Source organism: Rhinoraja longicauda, chromosome 29, assembly GCF_053455715.1.
Source record: "Rhinoraja longicauda isolate Sanriku21f chromosome 29, sRhiLon1.1, whole genome shotgun sequence".
Lineage (NCBI taxonomy): Eukaryota > Metazoa > Chordata > Chondrichthyes > Rajiformes > Arhynchobatidae > Rhinoraja > Rhinoraja longicauda.
Window position 1 is genome coordinate 340,888 of NC_135981.1, and position 20,257 is coordinate 361,144.

At 57.4% G+C, this 20,257-nt stretch overlaps 1 protein-coding gene across 1 annotated transcript in view; it reads right to left on the bottom strand.

Annotated features, from left to right (window-relative positions):
* The window catches only part of LOC144607524 (receptor tyrosine-protein kinase erbB-2-like), a 67,405-nt gene that overhangs the window by 33,706 nt on the left and 13,442 nt on the right, over positions 1-20,257 (bottom strand). Inside the window, exons 2-5 of the mRNA XM_078424421.1 lie at positions 14,333-14,621; positions 11,374-11,525; positions 9,099-9,282; positions 2,683-2,820 (exon numbers count right to left, since the gene is read on the bottom strand). Of these exons, the coding sequence (XP_078280547.1) occupies positions 2,683-2,820; positions 9,099-9,282; positions 11,374-11,525; positions 14,333-14,435 (577 nt within the window). The 5' untranslated portion in view covers positions 14,436-14,621. The remainder of the gene's footprint in view (positions 1-2,682; positions 2,821-9,098; positions 9,283-11,373; positions 11,526-14,332; positions 14,622-20,257) is intronic.

Below are 20,257 nucleotides of genomic sequence, written 5' to 3' on the forward strand. Positions count from 1 at the left end.
GGGTGTGGCAGTGTGGGGGTGTGGCAGTGTGGGGGTGTGGCAGTGTGGGGGGTGTGCCAGTGTGGGGGTGACAGTGTGGGGGTGTGGCAGCGTGGGGGTGTGGCAGTGTGACAGTGTGGGGGTGTGCCGGTGTGGCAGTGTGGGGGTGTGACAGGGTGGGGGTGTGGCAGTGTGGGGGTGTGACAGTGTGGGGGTGTGGGGGTGTGGCAGTGTGGGGGTGTGGCAGTGTGGGGTTGTGGCAGTGTGGGGGTGTGGCAGTGTGGGGGTGTGGCAGTGTGGGGGTGTGGCAGTGTGGGGGTGTGGCAGTGTGGGGGTGTGGCAGTGTGGGGGTGTGGCAGTGTGGGGGTGTGGCAGTGTGGGGGGGTGACAGTGTGGGGGTGTGGCAGTGTGGGGGTGTGGCAGTGTGGGGGTGTGACAGTGTGGGGGTGTGACAGTGTGGGGGTGTGGCAGTGTGGGGGTGTGGCAGTGTGGGGGTGTGGCAGTGTGCGGGTGTGGCAGTGTGGGGGTGTGGCAGTGTGACAGTGTGGGGGTGTGCCAGTGTGGGGGTGTGGCAGTGTGGGGGTGTGGCAGTGTGGGGGTGTGGCAGTGTGGGGGTGTGGCAGTGTGGGGGTGTGGCAGTGTGGGGGTGTGGCAGTGTGGGGGTGTGGCAGTGTGGGGGTGTGCCAGTGTGGGGGTGACAGTGTGGGGGTGTGGCAGCGTGGGGGTGTGGCAGTGTGACAGTGTGGGGGTGTGCCGGTGTGGCAGTGTGGGGGTGTGACAGGGTGGGGGTGTGGCAGTGTGGGGGTGTGACAGTGTGGGGGTGTGGCAGTGTGGGGGTGTGGCAGTGTGGGGGTGTGGCAGTGTGGGGTTGTGGCAGTGTGGGGGTGTGGCAGTGTGGGGGTGTGGCAGTGTGGGGGTGTGGCAGTGTGGGGGTGTGGCAGTGTGGGGGTGTGGCAGTGTGGGGGTGTGGCAGTGTGGGGGTGTGGCAGTGTGGGGGTGTGGCAGTGTGGGGGTGTGGCAGTGTGGGGGTGTGGCAGTGTGGGGGTGTGACAGTGTGGGGGTGTGACAGTGTGGGGGTGTGGCAGTGTGGGGGTGTGGCAGTGTGGGGGTGTGGCAGTGTGGGGGTGTGGCAGTGTGCGGGTGTGGCAGTGTGGGGGTGTGGCAGTGTGACAGTGTGGGGGTGTGCCAGTGTGGCAGTGTGGGGGTGTGGCAGTGTGCGGGTGTGGCAGTGTGGCAGTGTGGGGGTGTGGCAGTGTGGGGGTGTGGCAGTGTGGGGGTGTGGCAGTGTGGGGGTGTGGCAGTGTGGGGGTGTGGCAGTGTGGGGGTGTGGCAGTGTGCGGGTGTGGCAGTGTGACAGTGTGGGGGTGTGGCAGTGTGGGGGTGTGGCAGTGTGGGGGTGTGGCAGTGTGGGGTTGTGGCAGTGTGGGGGTGTGGCAGTGTGGGGGTGTGGCAGTGTGGGGGTGTGGCAGTGTGGGGGTGTGGCAGTGTGGGGGTGTGGCAGTGTGGGGGTGTGGCAGTGTGGGGGGGTGGCAGTGTGGGGGTGTGACAGTGTGGGGGTGTGGCAGTGTGGGGGTGTGGCAGTGTGGGGGTGTGGCAGTGTGGGGGTGTGACAGTGTGGGGGTGTGACAGTGTGGGGGTGTGGCAATGTGGGGGTGTGGCAATGTGGGGGTGTGGCAGTGTGGGGGTGTGGCAGTGTGGGGGTGTGGCAGTGTGCGGGTGTGGCAGTGTGGGGGTGTGGCAGTGTGACAGTGTGGGGGTGTGCCAGTGTGGCAGTGTGGGGGTGTGGCAGTGTGCGGGTGTGGCAGTGTGGCAGTGTGGGGGTGTGGCAGTGTGGGGGTGTGGCAGTGTGGGGGTGTGGCAGTGTGGGGGTGTGGCAGTGTGGGGGTGTGGCAGTGTGGGGGTGTGGCAGTGTGGGGGTGTGGCAGTGTGCGGGTGTGGCAGTGTGACAGTGTGGGGGTGTGGCAGTGTGGCAGTGTGGGGGTGTGGCAGTGTGGGGGTGTGGCAGTGTGGGGGTGTGACAGTGTGGGGGTGTGACAGTGTGGGGGTGTGACAGTGTGGGGGTGTGACAGTGTGGGGGTGTGGCAGTGTGGGGGTGTGGCAGTGTGGGGGTGTGGCAGTGTGGGGGTGTGGCAGTGTGGGGGTGTGGCAGTGTGCGGGTGTGGCAGTGTGGGGGTGTGGCAGTGTGACAGTGTGGGGGTGTGCCAGTGTGGCAGTGTGGGGGTGTGGCAGTGTGCGGGTGTGGCAGTGTGGCAGTGTGGGGGTGTGGCAGTGTGGGGGTGTGGCAGTGTGCAGGTGTGGCAGTGTGGGGGTGTGGCAGCGTGGGGGTGTGGCAGCGTGGGGGTGTGGCAGTGTGGCGGTGTGCCAGTGTGGGGGTGTGGCAGCGTGGGGGTGTGGCAGCGTGGGGGTGTGGCAGCGTGGGGGTGTGGCAGTGTGGGGGTGTGGCAGTGTGCAGGTGTGGCAGTGTGGGGGTGTGGCAGCGTGGGGGTGTGGCAGCGTGGGGGTGTGGCAGTGTGGGGGTGTGGCAGTGTGGGGGTGTGGCAGTGTGGCGGTGTGCCAGTGTGGGGTGTGCCAGCGTGCCAGTGTGGCGGTGTGCCAGTGTGGGGTGTGCCAGTGTGTGGGTGTGGCAGTGTGCCAGCGTGCCAGTGTGGCGGTGTGCCAGTGCGCCGTGCTGGTGCAGTCCCCACTCACACGCTAGTGACTCACATTGTACAGTCCGGTTGCTGTCCACGGTGCCCTGAAACGGAAACTTGTTGTTGACATCTTGAATGTCTTCCCATTGGATGGTCTCCTGGTAACACAGCCAGGGGTTGTTGCGAATCAAAACGCTGCCGGTCAGGATCTCTGTCAAATACAAGGCGGTATCACTGGGAGCTCACAGTGAGATGGTCAGCACAGTGCCACCCGCCGGAGGGTCACGCACCGAAACGTCAAGCTAAACCAGGTGACAGAGTGTGACTGCCCAGACTACACGCACCAGCCCAGCGTGCTACACGCACCAGCCCAGTGTGACCTCCCGGACTACACGCACCAGCCCAGCGTGACTGCCCAGACTACACGCACCAGCCCAGCGTGCTACACGTACCAGCCCAGCGTGACTGCCCAGACTACACGCACCAGCCCAGCATTCTACACGCACCAGCCCAGCGTGACTGCCCAGACTACACGCACCAGCCCAGCGTGCTACACGCACCAGCGCAGCGTGCTACACGCACCAGCCCAGTGTGACCTCCCGGACTACACGCACCAGCCCAGCGTGACTGCCCAGACTACACGCACCAGCCCAGCGTGCTACATGCACCAGCCCAGCGTGCTACACGCACCAGCCCAGCGTGCTACACGCACCAGCCCAGTGTGCTACACGCACCAGCCCAGCGTGCTACACGCGCCAGCCCAGCGTGACCTCCCGGACTACACGCACCAGCCCAGCGTGAGCGCCCTGACTACACGCACCAGCCGAGCGTGCTACACGCACCAGGGCAGCGTGACTGCCCAGGCTACACGCAACAGACCTCCTGGTGGTCTAGAACACTGAACCTTGTCTCCCCCGGTCGGTCTCCACCACCCACCCACCCAGCCTGCTCCTGCACTCAGTGACTGCTGTTTACCCCCGCTTCACAACTACCTCACACTTAACTAACCCTGATCGGCATCTAGCTGCAGGTCGACACAAAATACTGGAGTAACTCAGCGGGACAGGCAGCATTGCGGGAGAGGAGGAATGGGTGACGTTTCAGGCTGATCTGAAGAAGGGGCTCAACCCAAAACATCACCCATTCCTTCCCTCATGAGATGCTGCCTGCCCCGCTGAGTTACTCCAGCACTCTATCAAACGTCACCTATCCATGTTCTCCACAGATGCAGCCTGACCCACTGAGTTACTCCAGCACTCTGTGAAACGTCACCTATCCATCCATGTTCTCCACAGATACTGCCTGACCCGCTGAGTTACTCCAGCATTTTGTGTCTATCTTTGATTTAGACCAGCATCTGCAGTTTTTTTCCCTACAGCATCTAGCTGTACTTTGTAAAACTAATTCTTGGCTCCCGGAAGAATATTTCTGGATTGACTTGGTGTCAGGGGGTGAAGCAGGAGGTTTGGTGCGTGCTGATGGGACATGTCTGACCTCGCTCGCCTTGCAGTGTGCAGATTAAAGAGCAATCAAGTACCAGTGTTACAGCACTGGAATCAGAAGTCGTGCAATATTACACCAGAACAAACTATAATAAGGTACCAAGATGGGTTTGTGATAGCGGGTGTGTAAATGGGGTTGTGATAGCGGGTGTGTAAATGGGGTTGTGATAGCGGGTGTGTAAATGGGGTTGTGATAGCGGGTGTGTAAATGGGTTTGTGATAGCGGGTGTGTAAATGGGTTTGTGATAGCGGGTGTGTAAATGGGTTTGTGATAGCGGGTGTGTAAATGGGTTTGTGATAGCGGGTGTGTAAATGGGTTTGTGATAGCGGGTGTGTAAATGGGGTTGTGATGGCGGGTGTGTAAATGGGGTTGTGATAGCGGGTGTGTAAATGGGTTTGTGATAGCGGGTGTGTAAATGGGTTTGTGATAGCGGGTGTGTAAATGGGGTTGTGATAGCGAGTGTGTAAATGCATCGTGCAGTGAGAGACATTGGTAAATAACAGGTACAAATCTGCGTGTGGGAATTTGATTTAGTGGTGGGACCGACCGATCGGTAGCAGGGCCTGCACTTGCTATTCTTGGACACAGTGTTTACAAAGATCACGAAGAAAGAAAGGTCACAGGACAAAGGGTGACAAGACAGCGTGGAGACAATGTTCCTGAGGGCCATTTGGTTGAGTGAAGGGAACTGTCACACCACAGGGGGCGTTCCCCCACCACAGGGGGCGTTCCCCCACCACAGGGGGCGTTCCCCCACCACATGGGGCGTTCCCCACCGCAGGGGGCGTTCCCCACCGCAGGGGGCGTTCCCCTACACAGGGGGTGTTCCCCCACCACAGGGGGTGTTCCCCCACCACAGGGGGTGTTCCCCCACCACAGGGGGCGTTCCCCCACCACAGGGGGCGTTCCCCCACCACAGGGGGCGTTCCCCCACCACAGGGGGTGTTCACCTACACAGGGGGTGTTCCCCTACACAGGGGGTGTTCCCCTACACAGGGGGTGTTCCCCCACCACAGGGGGTGTTCCCCCACCACAGGGGGTGTTCCCCCACCACAGGGGGTGTTCCCCCACCACAGGGGGTGTTCCCCTACACAGGGGGTGTTCCCCTACACAGGGGGTGTTCCCCTACACAGGGGGTGTTCCCCTACACAGGGGGTGTTCCCCTACACAGGGGGTGTTCCCCCACCACAGGGTGTGTTCCCCCACCACAGGGGGCGTACTACACAGGGGGCGTTCTACACCACCAAATGGACAGGGAGATAGGTTAACAACGTGCAACACCTGCAGCACGGTGGCACAGCGGTGGAGCGGCAGATCAAGGGTTCAATCCTGACTACAGCTGCTGTTTGTGCAGTTTACATATTCTCCGGTTTCCTCCCACATCCCAAAGATGTGCAGGTTTGTAGGTTAATTGGCTTCTGTAAATTGCAGGGTAACCCCTAGTGTGTAAGATACAAAAGTGGGATAACATGGTGTAAACGGGTGATCAATGATCGGAGGCAGACACACAATGCTGGAGTGACTCAGTGGGACAGACAGCATCTCCGGAGAGAAGGAATGGCTGACGTTTTGGGTTGAGACCCTTCTTCAGATCAATGGTAGGAATGGTTGCAGAAGGCCGAAGGACCTGTTTCTTTGCTGTATCTCTGTCTCCATCTCTAACTGTGGCAATGTTTCTAAAACAAGGGAGCACGGGCTCACAGTGGGAGTGGAGAGATGTGAGAGGGAGCACAGGGCTGACAGTCAGGTGACTCATTCACATGAGCAGCGGCCTGGATATAGGTAGCTGGAAGTAAAGGCCTGGATATAGGTAGCTGGAAGTAAAGGCTTGGATATAGGTAGCTGGAAGTAAAGGCTTGGATATAGGTAGCTGGAAGTAAAGGCTTGGATATAGGTAGCTGGAAGTAAAGGCCTGGATATAGGTAGCTGGAAGTAAAGGCCTGGATATAGGTAGCTGGAAGTAAAGGCCTGGATATAGGTAGCTGGAAGTAAAGGCCTGGATATAGGTAGCTGGAAGTAAAGGCCTGGATATAGGTAGCTGGAAGTAAAGGCCTGGATATAGGTAGCTGGAAGTAAATCAATAGTCAATAGTGGTTTATTTGTTACATACACATAAATGTGTAGTAAAATGAAACAATACCCGCAGTTGAACAATAAGACCAATAAGATTAATCAATAAAAATGCAATAACACATACAATCACAACTAACACCAAACAAAAATAAACATCCATCACAGTGAGTCTCCTCCAGTCCCTCCTCACTGTGATGGAAGGCCAGAGTGTATTTTTCTCTTCCCTGCCGTCTTGTCCCGTGGTCAGGCTGTTGGAGTTGCCACGTCGGGGCGGTCGGGGCTCCCGACATTGAAGCCCCCGCTGGACGGTGAAAGGTCCACGGCCTATTCCAGCCCCCGCCGGGCAGTGAAAGGTCCGCGGTGGGCCGACCCAAGCCCCGCGATTCGGGGCGGGCGAACACGTTGCCTCTGCCGCTGCCGGAGCTCCCGATGTCGGCCCCCACCCAGGGGCCTGCGGGCTTTCGACGTCCACGCGGCCCGCGCCGGAGCCTCCGGAGACGAGTCGCAGCCGCTCCCGCAGCATCCGCAGGCAGCCAGCGCCGCAGGTGGTGAGTCCGGGCCGTGGGCTCTGCGAACCAGAGCCCCAGGTGGTCCCAGGTGCATGGCCGATGGTAGGCCGCAACGGGAACGGAGACACGGCACAGAACAAAGGTCGCGTCTCCGTTCGGGAGAGAGAATTTTTACAGTTCCCGTTCCCTCCCACCCCCCCCCCCCCTCCCCCCCCCAAAAACATAACATACAACACTACATCATATTAAAACTACAATTCAGACAAAAACAACAAAAAACACAAAAGACAGACGGACTGCAGGCAAGCCGCAGCTGCGACGGCTGGAGGTAAAGTCCTGGATATAGATTGCTGGAGGTAAAGGCCTGGATATAGGTAGCTGGAAGTAAAGGCCTGGATATAGGTAGCTGGAAGTAAAGGCCTGGATATAGATTGCTGGAAGTAAAGGCCTGCATACAGGTAAAGTTTATTAAAAAGTGAAGGAGTGAAAAGAGAATTTGAGACGGCAATTCACATAAAAGGGAGTCTGAAGTCCTGGCGTAGGCGTGCAATGGGTTGTAGAGGCAGGGTGGGTGATCAGTTACTAAAAGGCAATCTGTGCCCAGGAGCTAGCTGGTACTTTGGATTGGTTTTGCCAATTTGATAATGCTGCCAAGATTTTGCCCCAAAATAATGGAACGAATGAAATTGGCAATAAGTTGGTTGTGGACAGACTAGAGCTGGAAGCCAGGCAGGTGACCAGGTCTGAGTGGGGAGAGATTGCAGACGCACTTGCACTTGCACTAGCCCTCTGATGGGAGCCATGCCAGTGAACTGGGGCGTGACAAATGCCTCATCACCACAGGCTCATCAGGTTAACATGGTGTTTAGAAACAACATCAGGAAACAAAAAGTGAGGCCCTCGAAGCAGCTTGAATAAATAAAGGACAGGTTTACGTTGAGAAAATTTGACAAGGTTCTACATAAAAGGCTAGAAATACAAAGGCCAATGCCAGGCGAAATTAGAAATGGAATGAAGGACAGAAAGCAGAAAGGCAAAGTCAGAGGGTGCTTCTCAGACAAGTGGGGTGGTCGGCAGTGACACAAGCCAGCTACACGACCTAGCTACACGACCCAGTTACACGAGCCCGCTACACGACCCAGTTACACGACCCGGCTACATGAGCCGGCTACACGAGCCCGCTACACAAGCCACAAGCCAGTACACAAGCCCGCTACACGAGCCAGCTACACGAGCCCGCTACACGACCCAGTTACACGACCCGGCTACATGAGCCCGCTACACGAGCCCGCTACACAAGCCAGCTACACGAGCCAGCTACACGAGCCCGCTACACAAGCCACAAGCCAGTACACAAGCCCGCTACACAAGCCCGCTACAACCACTACTTTACACGTTGCAGGGTAACGTTTCAAAAAAGTGAGTGGGAATTCAATTTAATGCAGAGAAAGGTGAAGTAGCAGAGTCAATACGGCCAGGCAATAGACAGCTTAATGAGAAGAGTGTATATGGCCAGACAATAGACAGCTTAATGAGAAGAGTGTATACGGCCAGACAATAGACAGCTTAATGAGAAGAGTGTATACGGCCAGACAATAGACAGCTTAATGAGAAGAGTGTATATGGCCAGACAATAGACAGCTTAATGAGAAGGGTGTTTGAGAACAGGAGGATCTGGGCTGGTCAAATCTAAACTCCATAACAGACAGAGAGTACAAGTACTAGTACAGAGAGCTTCTCTTGAACCTCTGTCGGGGAAGACCAAATTGAGCATCGTGAAGCCGAAATGAAAAAGCTATTATTAGAGGCTGTTCCAATTAACAGATGGTTCAAGGGACCAGGGACATAGATTTAAATTGATGACCAAAAGATTCAAGCAAGAAAACCTTTTTTTATTTTATGCAAACTGGGTATGACCTGGAACCTTAGTCTGTTCAGCATTTTGGAAACAGAGGCATTCAACGCCTGCGAGAGAAACTCACAGACACAAGGATGAATAATTTGTGCTGTTGTGGGAAAGCGCAGGAGAGTGGGACTATGAGATCGCTGTGCGAAGTGAAGTGCCAGCACAAACAGTGGCCTGAATCCAGCATCTGACTCTCTAAAACCAACTCCTGCAAAGCAAACCCTGATCAAACCCTTCTGCATTTTGTCCAACTTGTACATTGATACAGCAGAATTGCTCAAATGCCCAGAATAGAGGATTCTCGATTCCATAGGCTTGATTGTAATCATTTACTGTCTTTCCACTGACTGGATAGCAAGCAGCAAAAGCTTTTCACTGTGGCTCGGTGCACCTGACCATAAATTAAACCAACGCTGGAGGATTTCCCAAACAGAGATAGGAGAAAGTTGAGAAAGGTCTGCTGGAAAGAGGCTGTGAGAAGCAGTGGGAGAGACTGACCTGTCAGCCTTCTGAGCCTGAGCTCCCGCAAGCCAGTGGTGCCAGACGGGAGGTTGGAGATCACCGCCAGTGCATAGCGGCCCTCGTACAGCTGGCTTCCCCGAATGATGCGCAAATTCTCCAGTGGAATGTAGTCAACCACGTTCTGAGCGAGAAGAACATAGCCTTGCACCTCCTGAATATTCTGGGGAACAAAAACATCAACAGCATCCATGAATTTCAAAGTGGGAACAGGTCTAACTACACACTGTCACTGTACAACAGCTCAAACTACACACTGTCACTGTACAACAGCTCAAACTACACACTGTCACTGTACAACAGCTCAAACTACACACTGTCACTGTACAACAGCTCAAACTACACACTGTCACTGTACAACAGCTCAAACTACACACTGTCACTGTACAAGAGCTCAAACTACACACTGTCACTGTACAACAGCTCAAACTACACACTGTCACTGTACAACAGCTCAAACTACACACTGTCACTGTACAACAGCTCAAACTACACACTGTCACTGGACAAGAGCTCAAACTACACACTGTCACTGTACAAGAGCTCAAACTACACACTGTCACTGTACAAGAGATCAAACTACACACTGTCACTGTACAACAGCTCAAACTACACACTGTCACTGTACAAGAGCTCAAACTACACACTGTCACTGTACAAGAGCTCAAACTACACACTGTCACTGTACAACAGCTCAAACTACACACTGTCACTGTACAACAGCTCAAACTACACACTGTCACTGTACAACAGCTCAAACTACACACTGTCACTGTACAACAGCTCAAACTACACACTGTCACTGTACAACAGCTCAAACTACACACTGTCACTGTACAAGAGCTCAAACTACACACTGTCACTGTACAACACCTCAAACTACACACTGTCACTGTACAAGAGCTCAAACTACACACTGTCACTGTACAACAGCTCAAACTACACACTGTCACTGTACAACAGGTCTAACTACACACTGTCACTGTACAACAGCTCAAACTACACACTGTCACTGTACAACAGCTCAAACTACACACTGTCACTGTACAAGAGCTCAAACTACACACGGTCACTGTACAACAGCTCAAACTACACACTGTCACTGTACAAGAGCTCAAACTACACACTGTCACTGTACAAGAGCTCAAACTACACACTGTCACTGTACAAGAGCTCAAACTACACACTGTCACTGTACAACAGGTCTAACTACACACTGTCACTGTACAACAGCTCAAACTACACACTGTCACTGTACAACAGCTCAAACTACACACTGTCACTGTACAACAGGTCTAACTACACACTGTCACTGTACAACAGCTCAAACTACACACTGTCACTGTACAAGAGCTCAAACTACACACTGTCACTGTTCAAGAGCTCAAACTACACACTGTCACTGTACAACAGGTCTAACTACACACTGTCACTGTACAAGAGCTCAAACTACACACTGTCACTGTACAAGAGCTCAAACTACACACTGTCACTGTACAAGAGCTCAAACTACACACTGTCACTGTACAACAGCTCAAACTACACACTGTCACTGTACAACAGCTCAAACTACACACTGTCACTGTACAACAGCTCAAACTACACACTGTCACTGTACAAGAGCTCAAACTACACACTGTCACTGTACAAGAGCTCAAACTACACACTGTCACTGTACAACAGCTCAAACTACACACTGTCACTGTACAAGAGCTCAAACTACACACTGTCACTGTACAAGAGTATGAAGAGGGAGAAGGAGCAAAGGACAGAGGGGTGAGAGAAAGAATGGGGAGGGGTGGACAGGTAGGAGAGAGGGGGGAGGGGAAGGGTAGAGAGATGAGAGTGTGGGGACAGATAGGGGATAGATGGGGTAGGGGAGGGGGAGGAAGGGTTGGGGAGAGAGGGGGAGGGGAGCGAGGGGGAGTGTGGGGGAGGGGTAGGGGAGTGTGGGGGAGGGGTAGGGGAGTGTGGTGGAGGGGTAGGGGAGTGTGGTGGAGGGGTAGGGGAGTGTGGTGGAGGGGTAGGGGAGTGTGGGGGAGGGGTGGGGGAGGGGTAGAGGAGAGAGGGGGAGTGTGGGGGAGGGGTAGGGGAGAGAGGGGGAGGGGTAGGGGAGAGAGGGGGAGGGGTAGGGGAGAGAGGGGGAGGGGTAGGGGAGAGAGGGGGAGTGTGGGGAGGGGTAGGGGAGAGAGGGGATAGTGGGGAGAGGAGAGGGGAGGGAGAGAAGATGTGGTGATGCAGGTTCTGCAGTTACCTGCAGGAAGGAAAGGTCTAGGTTGCCCGTCAGGTGTGTGATCTCCAGGTTGCCCTGGACCTCACGGCAGTTCTTGTACAGCTTGCGCAGAGTATAGTAATGGTTCTCCAAACTGAAGGCGAGTTTCAGCTTCATGTCGGTCCCGGGACATACTGCAAGGAACAGCAGGGGATGGGGATGAGGCAACGCAGTGCTCACTTTTCCAGGGCCATGAATCAATGTACCCTGAAACATGCCAGCCCCCACCCCACAGTGCACACGCCCACACCCCAGCCCCCACCCCACAGTGCACATACACCCCAGCCCCCACCCCACAGTGCACACGCCCACACCCCAGCCCCCACCCCACAGTGCACACTCATACACTCCCAGCCCCCACCCCACAGTGCACACTCATACACCACCAGCCCCCACCCCACAGTGCACACTCATACACCCCCAGCCCCCAACCCACAGTGCACACTCATACACTCCCAGCCCCCACCCCACAGTGCACATACACCCCAGCCCCCACCCCAGTGCACACTCATACACCCCCAGCCCCCACCCCAATGCACATACACCCCAGCCCCCACCCCACAGTGCACACTCATACACCCCCAGCCCCCACCCCAGTGCACATACACCCCCAGCCCCCACCCCACAGTGCACACCCCCACACCCCAGCCCCCACCCCACAGTGCACACTCATACACCCCCAGCCCCCACCCCACAGTGCACACCCCCGCACCCCAGCCCCCACCCCACAGTGCACACTCATACACCCCCAGCCCCCACCCCACAGTGCACACCCCCACACCCCAGCCCCCACCCCACAGTGCACACTCATACACCCCCAGCCCCCACCCCACAGTGCACACTCATACACCACCAGCCCCCAGCCCCCAGCCCACAGTGCACACCCCCACACCCCAGCCCCCACCCCACAGTGCACACTCACACACCCCAGCCCCCACCCCACAGTGCACACTCACACACCCCAGCCCCCACCCCAGTGCACCCTGAAACACCCCCGGCCCCCACCCCAGTGCACACTCACACACCCCAGCCCCCACCCCATAGTGCACACTCACACTCCCCCAGCTCCCAACCCACAGTGCACTCATACACACTGACACACCCACACTGACACACCCACACTGACACACCCCACACTGACACACCCCACACACTGACACACCACACACACCCCACACACACTGACACACCACACACACAGACACACCACACACACCCCGCACACACTGACACACCACACGCACCCCACACACTGACACACCACACACACACTGACACACTGACACACCCCACACACACTGACACACCACACACTGACACACCACACACTGACACACCACACACACACACTGACGCACCACACACTGACACACCACACACTGACACAACACACACTGACACACCCCACATACACTGACACACCACACACACAGACACACCAGACACACCCCACAGTGCACACTCATACACACTGACACACCCACACACTGACACACCACACACACCCCACACACACTGACACCCCACACACACTGACGCACCACACACACACTGACACACCCCACACTGACACACCACACACTGACACACCACACTGACACACACCACACACTGACACACCCCACATACACTGACACACCACACACACACACTGACACACCACACACACTGATACACCCCACACACTGACACACCACACACACACTGACACACCCCACACACACTGATACACCCCACACACACTGACACACCCCACACACTGATACACCCCACACACTGACACCCCACACACTGACACACACCACACACTGACACACCACACACACTGACACACACCACACACTGACACACCACACACTGACACACCCCACACACTGACACACACCACACACTGACACACCACACACTGACACACCACACACTGACACACCCCACACACTGACACACACCACACACTGACACACCACACACTGACACACCCCACACACTGACACACCCCACACACTGATACACCCCACACACCCCCCCACAAACTGACACACCGCAGACACACACCACACACTCCACACACACTGACACACCCCACACACTGACACACCCCACACACTGACACACCCCACACACACTGACACACCCCACACACACTGACACACCCCACACACAGACACACCCCACACACACTGACACACCCCACACACAGACACACCACACACACCCCACACACCCCACACACTGACGCACCCCACACACACTGATACACCACACATACACACTGACACACCACACTGACACACCACACACACACTGACACACCACACACACTGACACACCACACACACTGACACACCCCACACACACTGACGCACCCCACACACACTGATACACCACACACACACACTGACACACCACACTGACACACCACACTGACACACCACACACACACTGACACCACACACACACTGACACACCACACACACACTGACACACCACACACACACTGACACACCACACACACACTGACACACCCCACACACACTGACACACCCCACACACACTGATACACCCCACACACACTGACACATACCACACACTGATACACCCCACACACTGATACACCCCACACACACTGACACACACCACACACTGATACACCCCACACACACTGATACACCACACACCCAGCACTAGCCTCCCTCCTCTGTAACTCTAACATATAACCTGTACTCTCACTGCTGAGCTTTGAAACACACTCAGTGTACAGGGCTGTTACTGACAGGTGTTTCAGGGATTGGAGAAGCCTTCAGGTGTGTACCTGTGCTGGTGAGGGGTGTTTGCTGGCTGCTCTGTGCACAGATGCTGCCTGACGCGGTGTATTTCTGGGGTGAGTTTATTGCACACAGCTCCCAGCCTGTGCTGGTCAGTGGAGTACTTGTAGACTTACCTTGTGGGGTGGGTAGACGTGCCCAGCCCTGAGCTCCATACAGCAGCATCAGCACCACCAGTGGGATAGCACCAGCCCAGGCAGTCGGCGCCAGAGCCACCATCACCGAGCCTACAGAGCCAGGGTGAAGGCAGACCGCACGGCAGACACTGCTCCACTGCAAGACTTGTGGCCCTCGGTCACTGCCGGCCACTGGGGCAGCGCAGGGCAGGGGCCAGCACTGGCCACTGGGACAGCGCAGGGCAGGGGCCAGCACTGGTCACCAGCGCATTAACTCCACAAGCATTTCCTGAACATGATCAAATAAGAGAAAGCACGTCACTGAGTTTCCTTCCGCCGGATGGTCATCAATACCTGGCACCCACTCACAGCTATCACTCACAGCCTGGTCAGATCCGGTCCCAGCCAGGGCCGCTGCACAGTGGGATCCCTGGCCCTGCCTGACCCAGCGGGCAGTGGAGGCGAGAGGCTGGCAGCACGGTCTGGCCAAGAGAGCCAGTACGTCAGCTGTTGCAATGGTGAGAGACAGAGCAATCAGGGATGTGGGGGGGGGGTGGGGAGGGGGAGGCAGGATGTCGGGGGTGGGTGGGGAGGGGGAAAGGGAGGCAGGATGTGAAATGGGATGTGCGGGACAGAAATGTTGAGACACAGGGGCAGGTGCAGGGTATTTATACCTGTCAGGCTGTGGAGGGGAATGAGGTGCTGCAGGGAGAAAGAGACAGTCCACAGAGCTGTGGGCCAGGACACAACACACTGACCGGCACTCTGCCCCACACCCTGCCACTCTGCCCACACCCTGCCACTCTGCCCACACCCTGCCACTCTGCCCCACACCCTGCCACTCTGCCCCACACCCTGCCACTCTGCCCACACCCTGCCACTCTGCCCCACACCAGCCAGAGTGCAGCACACCCTGCCACTCTGCCCCACACCCTGCCACTCTGCCCCACACCCTGCCACTCTGCCCACACCCTGCCACTCTGCCCCACACCCTGCCACTCTGCCCACACCCTGCCACTCTGCCCCACACCCTGCCACTCTGCCCACACCCTGCCACTCTGCCCACACCCTGCCACTCTGCCCCACACCCTGCCACTCTGCCCCACACCAGCCAGAGTGCAGCACACCCTGCCACTCTGCCCCACACCCTGCCACTCTGCCCCACACCCTGCCACTCTGCCCACACCCTGCCACTCTGCCCCACACCCTGCCACTCTGCCCACACCCTGCCACTCTGCCCCACACCCTGCCACTCTGCCCACACCCTGCCACTCTGCCCACACCCTGCCACTCTGCCCCACACCCTGCCACTCTGCCCCACACCCTGCCACTCTGCCCACACCCTGCCACTCTGCCCACACCCTGCCACTCTGCCCCACACCCTGCCACTCTGCCCACACCCTGCCACTCTGCCCCACACCAGCCAGAGTGCAGCACACCCTGCCACTCTGCCCCACACCCTGCCACTCTGCCCACACCCTGCCACGCTGCCCCACACCAGCCAGAGTGCAGCACACCCTGCCACTCTGCCCCACACCCTGCCACTCTGCCCCACACCCTGCTACTCTGCCCCACACCCTGCCACTCTGCCCCACACCATGCCACTCTGCCCCACACCCTGCCACTCCGCCCCACACCCTGCCACTCTGCCCACACCCTGCCACTCTGCCCACACCCTGCCACTCTGCCCCACACCAGCCAGAGTGCAGCACACCCTGCCACTCTGCCCACACCCTGCCACTCTGCCCCACACCAGCCAGAGTGCAGCACACCCTGCCACTCTGCCCCACACCCTGCCACTCTGCCCCACACCCTGCCACTCTGCCCCACACCCTGCCACTCTGCCCCACACCCTGCCACTCTGCCCCACACCCTGCCACTCTGCCCCACACCCTGCCACTCTGCCCCACACCCTGCCACTCTGCCCCACACCCTGCCACTCTGCCCCACACCCTGCCACTCTGCCCCACACCATGCCACTCTGCCCCACACCCTGCCACTCCGCCCCACACCCTGCCACTCTGCCCACACCCTGCCACCCTGCCCCACACCCTGCCACTCTGCCCCACACCCTGCCACTCTGCCCCACACCCTGCCACTCTGCCCACACCCTGCCACTCTGCCCACACCCTGCCACTCTGCCCCACACCCTGCCACTCTGCCCCACACCCTGCCACTCTGCCCCACACCCTGCCACTCTGCCCACACCCTGCCACTCTGCCCACACCCTGCCACTCTGCCCCACACCCTGCCACTCTGCCCCACACCCTGCCACTCTGCCCCACACCCTGCCACTCTGCCCCACACCCTGCCACTCTGCCCCACACCCTGCCACTCTGCCCACACCCTGCCACTCTGCCCCACACCCTGCCACTCTGCCCCACACCCTGCCACTCTGCCCCACACCCTGCCACTCTGCCCCACACCCTGCCACTCTGCCCCACACCCTGCCACTCTGCCCCACACCCTGCCACTCTGCCCCACACCCTGCCCCACACCCTGCCACTCTGCCCCACACCCTGCCACTCTGCCCCACACCCTGCCACTCTGCCCCACACCCTGCCACTCTGCCCACACCCTGCCCCACACCCTGCCACTCTGCCCCACACCAGCCAGAGTGCAGCACACCCGTTACCCCACCTGCAGCCCCTGTGGCTCTTGCTATCTGATCCCGAGAGCACACTGAACCTGAATAAATGCCAGCCCCAGCACTGAGTGGGGATTACTACAGGCAGTCGCTGCCTGTTACAGGAAGGGCCAGTCCACGCCACCCCCACTGTTTATTCTGTTACTCTCAGATTCCAGGCTTGTCACATTAACGATCTACCACTCAACATGAAAGTGCTGGATTGGACAGAAGCCAACCGCGCATTATGGCTCCCCACCCCCCACTGGCCCCCCCCAACCCCCACCCCACTGACCCCCCCCACCCCACTGACCCCCCACTGACACCCCACCCCCCACTGTCCCCCCACTGACCACTGACCCCCCACACCTGTGCCCTGCGTCGGCTCCACCCTGTGCCCTGCGTCTGCTCCACCCTGTCACCGCTCCATCCTGTCACCGCTCCACCCTGTGCCCTGCGTCTGCTCCATCCTGTGCCCTGCGTCTGCTCCATCCTGTGCCCTGCGTCTGCTCCACCCTGTGCCCTGCGTCTGCTCCACCCTGTGCCCTGCGTCTGCTCCACCCTGTGCCCTGCGTCTGCTCCACCCTGTGCCCTGCGTCTGCTCCACCCTGTGCCCTGCGTCTGCTCCACCCTGTGCCCTGCGTCTGCTCCATCCTGTGCCCTGCGTCTGCTCCACCCTGTGCCCTGCGTCTGCTCCACCCTGTGCCCTGCGTCTGCTCCACCCTGTGCCCTGCGTCTGCTCCACCCTGTGCCCTGCGTCTGCTCCACCCTGTGCCCTGCGTCTGCTCTGCTCCATGGATGAGGATCGGGCACGATAAGCTTCTGCCGGCAGCGTGTTGGGAATGTCAGGAATGTGCTGAGAGGGGGAGGTTGCTGCCAAGTCAGGCTGCCTGAGGTGATCGCTCAGCCCACGGGCCAGACCGCCCTCACACGCTGGCTCTCAAACAGGTGGGTCATTGTGGCCACCACCCCCTCCAAACGTGGGCCCCGTGCCCATGCCAACTGAGGCTGCTCCACTGGGGTATCACACAGCATAGCTCCCCCAGCTTAGCGCCCTCCCAACACACATTCACAGCCAGCATCCCCCCCCCCCCCACTTGCACAAACTCCCCACTGACTCAAAGTACCCACAACCCCCGCCTCTGACCCCCCTGTCCACACCCCCCCACCCACCAACACACTGCCCATAAACCCCCCCCCCCCCCCGTCCACACGTACTCACACTTCCTGCAGTCACTAATTCACAACCTGCACGGTTTCTGCAATTCTGCTCTTTTTTCCAAAGTTTAAACAGTGGAGGCAGTTTTAACGAAAACTTTCAGTGTAGAATTAAACAATGATGAACGGGGAGGGTGACAGGGAGCAGGCAGTGGCAGCAAAGGTGCCGGTACACATACGATGGGCCAAATGTACATCTGCACTGTCACTCCATGAGCTCTGCAACTATTGAGCTTCTCTAACCAGCCCCACACTGCACGACAGCCGGTTTACAGACAGATTCCTCATGCAGAAGCTGCTGTGATTGTCCCAGGCAGCCGAGCGTTAGACCAGGGGGTGGGGGGAGGCAGTGAGGGTGGGGGGAGGCAGCTGTGTGTTAGGCCAGGGGGTGGGGGGAGGCAGTGAGGGTGGGGGGAGGCAGTGAGGGTGGGGGGAGGCAGCAAGCCCCATCTAAGTTGGTCCCATCTGCACATTTCAGCCTGTATCGCACTAAACCATGCGGATCCATGTATCTGTCCATGTCGTTGAAGTACTGTTATCACACCAGCCAAGTACCTGATGGAACCATACAACGCAGATACAGATTGCCCATGTTACCATCATGCCCCATCTACACTCATCCCACCTGCCTGCGTTTGCCCAATATCCATTCAAACCTTTCCTATCCATGTACCTGTCCAAGTATCTTTTAAATGGTGTTATAGTGCCTGCCACGTTCCACATATTAAATATCTGTGTGCATTCACCCTAGCTATTCCCCTTATGATTTTATACACCTCTGTAAGATCGCCCCTCAGCCTCCTGCGCTCCAAGGAATAAAGTCCCCACCTGCCCAACCCCTCCAGTCCTGGCAACAACCTTGTAAATCTTCTCTGCACACTTTCTAGCTTAATGGCATCTTCCCCAGAGCAGGGTGACATAACACTGAGCACAATGGTCCAGGTGTGGCCTCATCAACATCTTGTACAACTGGAACATAACATCCCAACTTCTACGCTCAAAACCCTGGCTGATGAAGGAAAGCATGCTGAAAGCTTCTTCATTCCCTTACTGACCCACAACACCTCTTTCAGGGAACAATGTACTTGTGCTCCTGGATCCCCCCTGGTCAATGTGAACCCAAGCTTGAAGCAGGGTGCAGTTTGCTGCAGTTTGCTGCAGTGACTGTGTTTGTCACCCATCACAGAATGGTACAGCTGAGGCAGGGTCCATTCAGCCCATCCAATCCAGTCTGGCAATGTGCAAGAGCAGTCCAGCCAGCTGCCTCACCTGCTGAGTAAATCCCTTCCTCTCAGATACTTAGAGGTCCCATCTGAATGATCAGCCATGATCACATTGAATGGCGGTGCTGGCTCGAAGGGCCGAATAGCCTCCTCCTGCACCTATTGTCTATTGAATGCAACAATGGAGTCTCCCTTCTCTCGACCCTAGCCCTATATTTCTGACAATGTCCCCATTGGGCAACAAAGTGGTCAGAGATTAGCCTGATGTGTCCAAGCCTGAATCTCTCCATCAATGGGAACAGTTTCTCCTTATCCACTCACTCCATAACCTTAACCCTCTTAAATCCCCTCACATCTCCTCCAGCTTCTCTTTTGTAAGGAGTACGAACGAGCACAGAATCCACTGTCTGTACAACTGACCATCCTTATCTGCAATGAGCAAGTCCCTCCTGCACCTCCCCACCCCCCTTCAGCCTCACATTGTGACGATTGGAACTGGGCACAAGAGTCCATCTGTGGCCGTGTTTTCTAAAGGCAGTTTTGTGGTGTCTCCTGGCACAGACTTTCATCAAACAGCCTCCTGAGGTATTTGTGGTGAGTGGGGCATTTCATGGATGCAGTAAGCCATTCCTATGGTTGATGGATGGCCCCCAAACTAAACAACCTCCAATGCTGCAAGTGGAAACAGGAAAGAGAAAAAGCCGGGAATCTCAAACTGTGCAGGAGTGCCAGCGATTCCACGGCCTGCTGGAACTGAAGTCAAGCTTTACATAAGAAAACATCACACGTTCTGCCAAAGCCAGTACCAGCCCTGCCTTACACTGGAGCAGAAAGGACACAGAGTGCTGGATTAACTCA